The sequence below is a fragment of the Falco rusticolus genome, chromosome 4 (assembly GCF_015220075.1).
Source record: "Falco rusticolus isolate bFalRus1 chromosome 4, bFalRus1.pri, whole genome shotgun sequence".
Classification (NCBI taxonomy): domain Eukaryota; kingdom Metazoa; phylum Chordata; class Aves; order Falconiformes; family Falconidae; genus Falco; species Falco rusticolus.
In genome coordinates, this window is record NC_051190.1 from 52,090,825 (window position 1) to 52,099,795 (window position 8,971).

At 50.2% G+C, this 8,971-nt stretch overlaps 1 protein-coding gene across 1 annotated transcript in view; it reads right to left on the reverse strand.

The window, feature by feature from the left end:
• Nucleotides 1-8,284, reverse strand: part of PTH1R (parathyroid hormone 1 receptor) — a 120,590-nt gene extending 112,306 nt beyond the window's left edge. The window contains exon 1 of the mRNA XM_037387337.1: nucleotides 7,772-8,284. Within this exon, the coding sequence (XP_037243234.1) occupies nucleotides 7,772-7,846 (75 nt within the window). The 5' untranslated portion in view covers nucleotides 7,847-8,284. The remainder of the gene's footprint in view (nucleotides 1-7,771) is intronic.
• Between the last annotated feature and the right edge of the window lie 687 nt (nucleotides 8,285-8,971).

Sequence of the window (8,971 nt, forward strand, 5' to 3'; positions counted from 1 at the left end):
TGAGGCTGCTTCTTGATCTCAGTGTGGCAAGACCAAGCAGATAAGTACACTGAAATGACTGGAGAGAGGGGAAGGGGGACTGAAGTAAAGATAACATCGAGGAACCCTGATTAGCAACAGGGCAACCATGTGAAAAACGAGATAACCAGCCTGCCTTGTGTGCTGAGACAGCAACTCCTGCCTCCAGCCCTTGCCCCAGACACTGATCTAGCAGGAGGTCTTTTACAAGAAGCCAAGTCTCCTTTGGATGAGCTGCCCTTATCCGACAGACAGCTGATACTCAGAGCTTGTTATGGTGGAAAGACTCAAAGACACCAGACACCTTTGGACTTTGAAGGTTCATTTGTTCTGCCCTTTCTGACAGGGCTGTCCTGCCTGGCTCAACGGCTTCCACAATTTGGACATAGCAGGAGCAGTTTGCCTCGACCATTTCATTGCCCCTGCAAGCAACAGACTAGAAAACAGGTAAGTAGGTAACAAGTCTGTTGTATCTCAGCTTGTACAGGCCACTTGGAAGTCTGTGTTTATGTCTGTCCTGCTAAATACAAGGGCTGGGTCCTGTCCTCTGGCCCTGAAGCCAAATGGCACAACACATCTCATGTCTACAAGCCTAAACTCATTTTTCCCCCAAAACCCCGAGAATGTAGTCATATCTAATACCCCTGACCTATGTTATCCTGCACATCACTTAGCACTATCTGCAGGACTCATCTGCTCAGCCGAAAACTGCCACGTGTGCTGATGACCAGATGGTGTGGCTGGTGGAGGGGAGGTTCAGGAGCAGCACGGTGAGCTCACACCGACGGCTCACACTGCTGTATGTGTATTTATCACTAAGGGGTGGGAGGTACAACAGGAACGGGGTGGGGGGTTTTAAACAGAGGATCTGGGGGGCTTTATGCCCACGTAACATGACAGTACAGCCATGGTGTCAGGGCAAACCGGCACGCATTACGGGCTGCTCACCCCTTCTTGTCCCCAGTGTCTGTGTCACATGCCTTGGGGATTCATCCAAGACTTTCCTGTGAAGATGCCATTCACTGACCCAGCTACAAACCTTTCCCTCTGTTTATTTTCTTTATTCCATCTCGGGGTAGTTTCGTGCAAGCTCAGTGAGTTGAATCAGCTCATGCAAGGGCGCACATGGTCAGGAGGGAAGAAGGGAGACAGGAATACAGCCCCTGTGCTGCTGAAATGCCTTGGACCAGCAATGCTGGAGGGGTGAGAGGGAAAAGGGGCAGAGAAGTCCACTTTCTGCTTTGCTGGATAAAGGAAAAACACATGGCCAGAGAGACAGGCCAGCCCTGCAGAAGATTTCGACAACCAAACCCTCACCTGAATGCCGTCAGAGGGATTTCTCTAACAGAAAGATCAAAGTACGATATGTTATGAGGATGCCATCAGTCCAAAATTTTCTTTTCCTGCAAATCATATTTATGGAAGTCAGTTCAAGCTGAGCTTCCAAAAGAAAAGGAAAACCCTAAAACACAGAGCCCCTGTAATCACTGGCAAGGGTCGGCCTAGCCTCAGTGGAAATAGAGGGATTAATGCCAAGCCAGGTGCCTCAAGCAGGGGTTTGGGTGTTCTTCCTATGACACAAGACAGCAAAGCTCAGTCTGACCCAGCAGGCATTCCACTGGGGGTTTCAGCCCCAGGGGTCATTTGTTTATTGCCATGTCGCGAAAGGTGCAACAGAAAGATCATCTTTAGCACACTCTTGAAGGCCAGCTGAAGTTTCAGGTGTTACGGGTCAAGATAGCCAAATGGTATTGTAACAGCCAAGTGGATGTAGAGGGAGAAAGCAAATTCTCCATGTCAGGGTAAAGTATTTTTGATACGGTCTAATCTTTAACAAAGGCTGATCTTGTTGAGTTCTTCCTTTCAGTCAGGGCTTGCCCTAAGGAGCACGATTCCTTATTTTTGTTGTTGTTGCAACAGTTATTAATTGAGAGACGCTAAAATTTCACTTACAGCAGAAGCTGAGCAGACAGAGAAACCCCTCTATGCTTGCCCTTTTGCAGAGAAACAGCCCATCCGAAAGCAGGGGGGGGGATCCCCGCTGGCTTCTCCCTTTGATCTGGACTGTCAGAGGGCAAGGGAGTTTGGAGGGATCAGAGCTCAAACGGCTGAGACGAGCCCAGCGACAGCCACGGGGTCGGAGAGCTGCACAGTCTAGTGAGCACCTAAACACCCACCGGACCCCACCGCCCTCTCCCAGCCATGCGGGATGAGGATGGAGCCGCTCAGCAGCGACAAGGGCCAGTTCCCAGGAGGGACTTAAGTCAGAGGCAGCTGTGATCCGGCTCTGCTGTTCCCTCCTCCTGGTATTTAGACAAAAAATTCAAGGACTGCAAAGTTTAGCTGGAGCCATAGCTATAGCTCTGCCACTGACTCCAGGGAGTAGGATTTCCCCAGCCCTGTATCTGGGTGCTAGCCGGGTGCTTTTCCAGCTCGCCCCATGCTGCTTGGTTGGAGGCTGCCTGCAAATAGCTGCAATTTGGGGGTTTCAGTGTGATGAGTGTGATGTCTGTGTCCCAAATAGCTTTGCAAACCAGGGATTCGTTTCAACTGAATTTACTGGAGGGGCTGAGCGGTGAATTTCCCAAGCAGAGGGAAATCCTCCAGCCAGCATCTTTACACCCAGGGAGAGTCCCTTATCAGTACACCTGGCCCAGGAAAACACACAGCTGTGGACGACTCTCAGCATCATTTTTCAAAGGGACATGGGAGCAAAGGGAGGTGGTGGCAGGGGCAGCAGCTGTCTCTGCTTGAGCTGTCTGGGCTGGGGGTACCCCTCGCAGGGAGTGCAGACACAGTGCCCTAGCTGGAATAATCCCACTGATCTCAAAACACTGCTCCGGGGCTATTTCTAGGAGGCCAGAAACCAAACAACAACTGCCTGGACCTAAAAGGCACACCTCGGATTTCATTTCCTCCAGCCTTCCTTCCCCCCCTGTGTGCAGTTGCCCCGTTGCTTCTCCTCTTCCCCATGCTGGGAGCTCGCAGCAGCCCCAGCCTGCTCAGGTCAGGCTTGCCACCGGGCAGCTGGGCTCTGTTTGGCTTGCATGGGGTGAAATCACAGCCCATGCATTACCCTGACGCGGAGGCTTGTTTGCTTTATATTTTGTGGTTGAGTACTTTACAATCCGGGGATATCTGCTAATCCCGATGTACAATAACAAAAATCCTATCTTTCATAAATACACGAGGCAGGGATGGGCACGCTCCCAAGCGTGTGTGGAGGGAAGAACATTTCAGACATTGTTTCCCTGCACTTGGAGCCTGTCTTTATTTAATGAAGCTAGACAGCTAGTTGGGATTTGCAGGATCTCTAGATAGGATTATTTGATTATTATTATTTTTATTATGGGCTGTATTCTGAGGCAGAATATGATTAACTTTCCCTTCCAGGTACAAATTATTCAACTTCAAATCATTCCCCTTTCCTGAACTGTGAAGATGTGAGTCTGATCAGAGGAACAAGAAGTCACAGAGCAAACCACCACCCCACACTCTTTAACACAGCTGCTTTGCTGCCTGAGCGCTGGGATCTTGGCTAGCTGGTGACTCCAGCATCGCTCTAGTGGGAACTTTCTGATTTACACCAGACCTTCTGAACAGAGATTAACACTGATGCTGCTGTGGATGCAGCTCCCTTGGGAATAGGGGCTGGGGTCTTTCTGCAGGTGACCTGGCCAAGCTTGTCCCTGCTTTGGGTTATATCTGGAAGAAAAGGTTCCCAATCCCTTAATGATACCCCTCGAATTTCTGGGTGTGGTGTGTGTGTGTGTGCTACAGCTTCTCTGCGAAAACCAGAGGGAAGCTTGAGCATTGCCCGAGCAGCCCGAGTGGGGCCAGGGCTGGGGAACTACAGGCTCCAGCAAACAGAAAGGCATCGAGATCATTCAACTGCCAAAATGCATCGCTCTGATGTGCAGCACCTTCTGCAAGGCACCGAGCACTGCTGAAATGCAAGACCCCTGCAGTAAAGTGGGGGTCCCTTTTGCTACCCACTTCATACATCACACAGACCTGCTTCCCTGCATCATGTTGAGCTCAGCCGACTGTAGCCGGCTCAGGCTGATACCTGTTTCCCAAAATGGAGCTATTCTGGTCCAAAGCCCTGCAGAAGGCTGGGGGCTGATGATGATGATGCAGAATATCTCCTCCAGTGACAACTGAGTTGGGGGCTGCCAGGCTGAGACTGGCAAGAGAAGGCATCAAAATGAAAAGTGAAGGGGTCAGCAAAGCAAACTGTGGGCTTTCAGCGGGGAGTAGGACATGGGGAGGTTTTTCTGCAAGGGGCTCTGGCAGTGTCTTTCAGATAAAATCATAGTGCCTGCAGCTTAACTTCTCCTGCGCTCTGCTGAGGTCAGACCCTACTTTTAAAGCTCCTTTTGCACACATCTACTTTTCAAGCCCATCTTTACAGGGCTATCTGGCTCAGGCCAATCTCACTTCCCTGGCTATTGGACCAAATAGCAGAATTAACCCAAATTTACTCCCTCATGCTGCCAGATTTCAGGCACAAAGAGCTCAGTCGACAAGCAAAATCCCCCTCACGGTTTAAGCAGGTGTTGTTCATGATATTCCCAGGGAAATGTTGGAGGATGACTTCTCTGGATTGCCAGGGGAGCTGGAGGAGAGCAGAGCTTCACCCAATACTTTACCCCACATCAAGGTCTGTCCCTCTCAGCTGCCCCTCAAAAGCTCCGGACAGGGATGCTGATCTTGCTATGGGTTTTGTGTGGCCACAGGCTCGCCAGGGCCAGGGGGAACTTGATTTCTGCACAGACACTTTTAACTTTGAAAGAACTCACTCCCACAGCATTTTTCCATGTGCTGAATTTCCCACCCTGGTTTACAGTCAATACAGGGACATGCAACCCCTCGTGCTGCGGAGAAGTGATCCAGCTGCCAGCGTCCTGCCCCATGATGATGTACCGGTGACATAGGCAATCAAAGAAACCATTTCCCAGCCCTGCTTCAGCACTCTCACTTCAAAAAGTGCCTTTACTATCATCTTTGCTGGCTGACAAAAAGAATAACCACAGTGACAGCTTCACATTTAGGTTGCATCATGCTCTGCCCTATCTCAGTATCACCAGCTCTCAGACACAAAGCGACTGAGCTGCAAAGAGCTCAGCAATTAGGACCACAGCTCTCAAGATTTAAGTTTTCCAGCCTCAGACAGATGAATTGTGCCCTGAAGCTCTGAGCGGTCGGCTGCCTCAGTCTGTGGGAATCCTCCTGACTGCAACGCCACAACAGAGCTTTGCTTTGCTCTGCTGGGTACCACTTTTAGCTTAGCCTGAAGCTGCTGCGGAGCCTGCCTCTAAATTAAGTCCTTGCATCCCCATCCTTCTGCAGCTACGCTCATTGATTTTTTCTTCTTGTTTCTAGGAGGAAGGCACTCGGTGACTTCTATTGATGGCAGCACATAAAACACACTCAGACCTGGTCACCAGATATCAAGTATATATATGACCCTTCTTATAGTGTAACTAACAAGACATCACCATGCTGAAACATGCAGTCAATACCATTCTGTGTTTTCAAAGTTCATTTAAAAATCAGGTTAGTTTGGGAAAGAAACAACAACAGTGAAAAGAAGTCAGGCTCTAAGCACCCTGCAAGTTATTCCCTGCCTCACAAGTTGTTGTACAGTGGGGTGACATTAGGCTGACCTTCTCATTCTGCCTAAGTGGATGCCGGAAGGGACACACAACATCTCTGCAGCCCCTGAATTCTCAGGACAACTTTTGAAACCTTCTGGCAACTCCTCCAGCTGTCCATAGTGGGTCTGAAAAGCAAGGGAAGTGTCTGAAACATGCACGGTGGCCTGGGCTTAATTAAAGCAAATGGGGTTTCTAGCAGCAGGACCCTAAACCAGTACAGGAGAGGAGCAGGCTTCTGGAAATGCAACCAAGCAAAATACTCTTGTGCATTCTTCTCCTAGCTCTTCCCAGCAAATTGCCCTGGTCTCTTGACCCTCTATGATTCTGGCAGAGCTATTGCTGGTTTATGCCCAGGTCCAGCTCACCCTGAGCTGGTGCATGGGACGTGCTCAGCTGCTCCAGCCATGAGCCCCTGTTGCCCACCAGCGCTGCTGAGCACATTGCTTGTGATCGGAAAGTGTCTGTTGTGATGGGGGTATCAGAAATAAAATACCTGCTGGGAACATGAGACAGCTGACAGACACTTGGCTCACTGTTTGGTCCTCTGCACCTTCTGGAGGTAGCGGGATGTACTGGGAGAGGAGACTGAATTGAGAATGGGACCAGAGATGCATTCTGCAACCTCGCCTGTCTTTTCCAGGTCCTGATTTGCTGAGCTCCAATCTGGCCGTTTCACAAACCACATTTTCACTGGTATCAACAGAGACACCAAAGCCAGTGGGAATTTTGGTGCTGACCTCAGCAGCAGCAGAGCTGCGGAGGTGGGCGGTAGCAGGTGCTACAGGACCTGCCCTGTCATGATATGGCCCTAAATCAGACGTGCTCACCGAGATGCTAATCCAGCCTCAGAAAAGGGGAGAAACCTCAACCAACACTAAAACCTCAAGGTATCTACAAGCGGTCTTCCCAATTTTCTTCACGTTTTGAAAGGTTTGTTTGTGCTTAGAGGTAGAGGAAGACAGGGAGGGACTGCAACAGTGATTGCTTTCCGAGGGGCTGTTGCTCCTCATTTATTGGTGTTTCCCTCTAACACGATGCTGGACATATGGGGGAAATACCCCCCTACCAGCCCCACACAAGGTCCCAAGCAGTCCCTACCAAACCCAGGGGACAGGACCCAGGGTGATGGCTCCTGGAGGGTCAGGGAGGACCTGGCTGGAGCCAGGATCAGGGTGAGCCCACTCCTTTCAAACACATTTTCATCCCTCACAGAAAGCAGATGCCACTTTAGGTGGTGGTGATGCCTCTTCCTACACCAGAAGGCACTGGGAAAAGGTAGAATAACTGTGATTCCAGGGATGGAGAAAGCCAGGACAGCACACCTCAAAGCAGCGTGCCCACCGGTGGGTTAACAGCTGGTGGCTGATGCTGTGTGACATTTCCCTTCACTTCTGCAGAAGGGCTTTGGAGACCACATGGGACTGCAGAGAAGGGTCTGCAGACCTTAGCCCACTCCCCATCACTGCCACCAAGGCGGTTTTGACATACTTTAGCCCTTTTTGCTACCTCTGGGAAGATACTTTCTTTCGGTGTGTGCAGGAACAGGTGAAAACAGTGCCAAGTAGCAAAGGGTTAATACTACTCTCATGCTCCTGCGTGTAAACTGTCTGCAAGCCCTGCACACCAAGGTCCTCTCCAAATTCAGTGCCGGAGAAGGCGGCACTGTTTCACTGAGATTAAGCAGATTAAAAAGATTAAATTAAAATTAAATTTGTCGTCTTGGAAAGGGGTGTGGATTAAAAAAAAAAAGAAAGAAAAAAAAGAAAAGGAAAAAAGTTGCCCTTTACCCGTAGGTGTCTTTTAAATTATCTCCCAACTGCTTTCCCCAGCCCCCTGTCAAACTGCACGCGTTCCTGTCCGGAGGGGTTTAAAAATGATTCAAACTCTTGGGGAAGCACAGACATTTTAATTTCATCTGGAGCAGCAGCTCCCAGACCAACTGCACACACTGCCAGCGAAATAAGCCACTGGGCTGAAAGGAAAAAAAAAAAAAATATCCCAGCGCTCTGCCTTCTAAATCCTTGCTACATACAGTAAATTACTCATCAGGGAGCCGCCGCGCAGGACCGCGAAGGGGAACGTGAGGGACTCACCAGCGCGTAGACTGAGCTCAGCACGGAGCAGCAGAGGATCAAACCCAGGCTGTGATACACCAGATATGATCCCATATCCAAGAGGCTCCTTCCAGCATCCACGCTCGCTCAGGGAAGTAGGAGGACGAGAGGTCTTCCAGCGCTCCGGTCGCAGATGATTTCTCCTTCTCCTTCCCTCCCGCCCCCCCACCCCCCCACCCCCCCCGCTCCAGAATTTGTGTTTGTTTGATTGCTTGTTTGTTTGTTTCCACAGTTTTAGCCAGAAAGGCACATGACGAGGAGCCCCGGTCCTTTGCTCCGCTTTCGCATGGTGGAGCGGCCGCGCAGCCGGTGCGGAGCGGGCGGCCCCGCTTCCCTCAGCGCCGCAGCCCCCGCGGCCGGCGGCTCCCCCGGCGCATCTGCCGCGGAGCAGGAAAAATCACATCCACATGGCAGGACCGCTCCTCGGGTTCCTTTTTATGAAGCAGTGGGAAGTTCAAATCATTTCTTTGTCAAACGCAAACACACAGAAAGAAGGAGAGGGAGGGAGGGCGGGAGGAGGAAGGCGAGAGGGGTGGGAGGGGTGGGGGACCGGGGGGGGGTGTGGGGGAGGCTTTAACCACTGCTTTATTTTTAGATCCAGTAATTTTATCTTTTAGGTTTCAGAGGGGTTTGGAGAGGGGGGGAGAAAAAAAAAAACCCAGCTTTTTTTTTTTAAGTCTTCTCTTTTCGGCATGCAAACAAATGGCAAAGTCGAAAGTTACAAAAAGCGAAAGCTTGGAAATATTTCCCCTTAGCAATTACCTTTTCGCCAGCAGCGGCCCCCGGGGGTCCTCCCCGGGGGTCCCGGCGCGGTTCGGCCCCACAATAGGTTTATTCTGCCAGCTCTCCAGGTCGCACTGTGTTTTAGTCACAAATCGGGATTTTTCCTTCTCTCTCCCTCTCTGTCTCAAAGGATCTGCAGTTTCAAAAAGCCGATTGAGTACGGCATGAAAGCGTGGGGCTGAAAGATCGCTCCCCCCACCCCCTTTAAGGAGTTTATTTTAGATATTATTATTTTTCCCGCGGCTAAAACGCTTTTCATTTACTCTGTGAAATGTTCTGAAATCCTCAGGGTTTTTTTTTTTGTTTGTTTTGGTTTGGGTTTTTTTTGTTTGGTTCGTTGTTTTGTTTTGTTTTACTTTGGGGGTTTTTGTTGTTTTCTTTTTGTTGTTTTTTTTT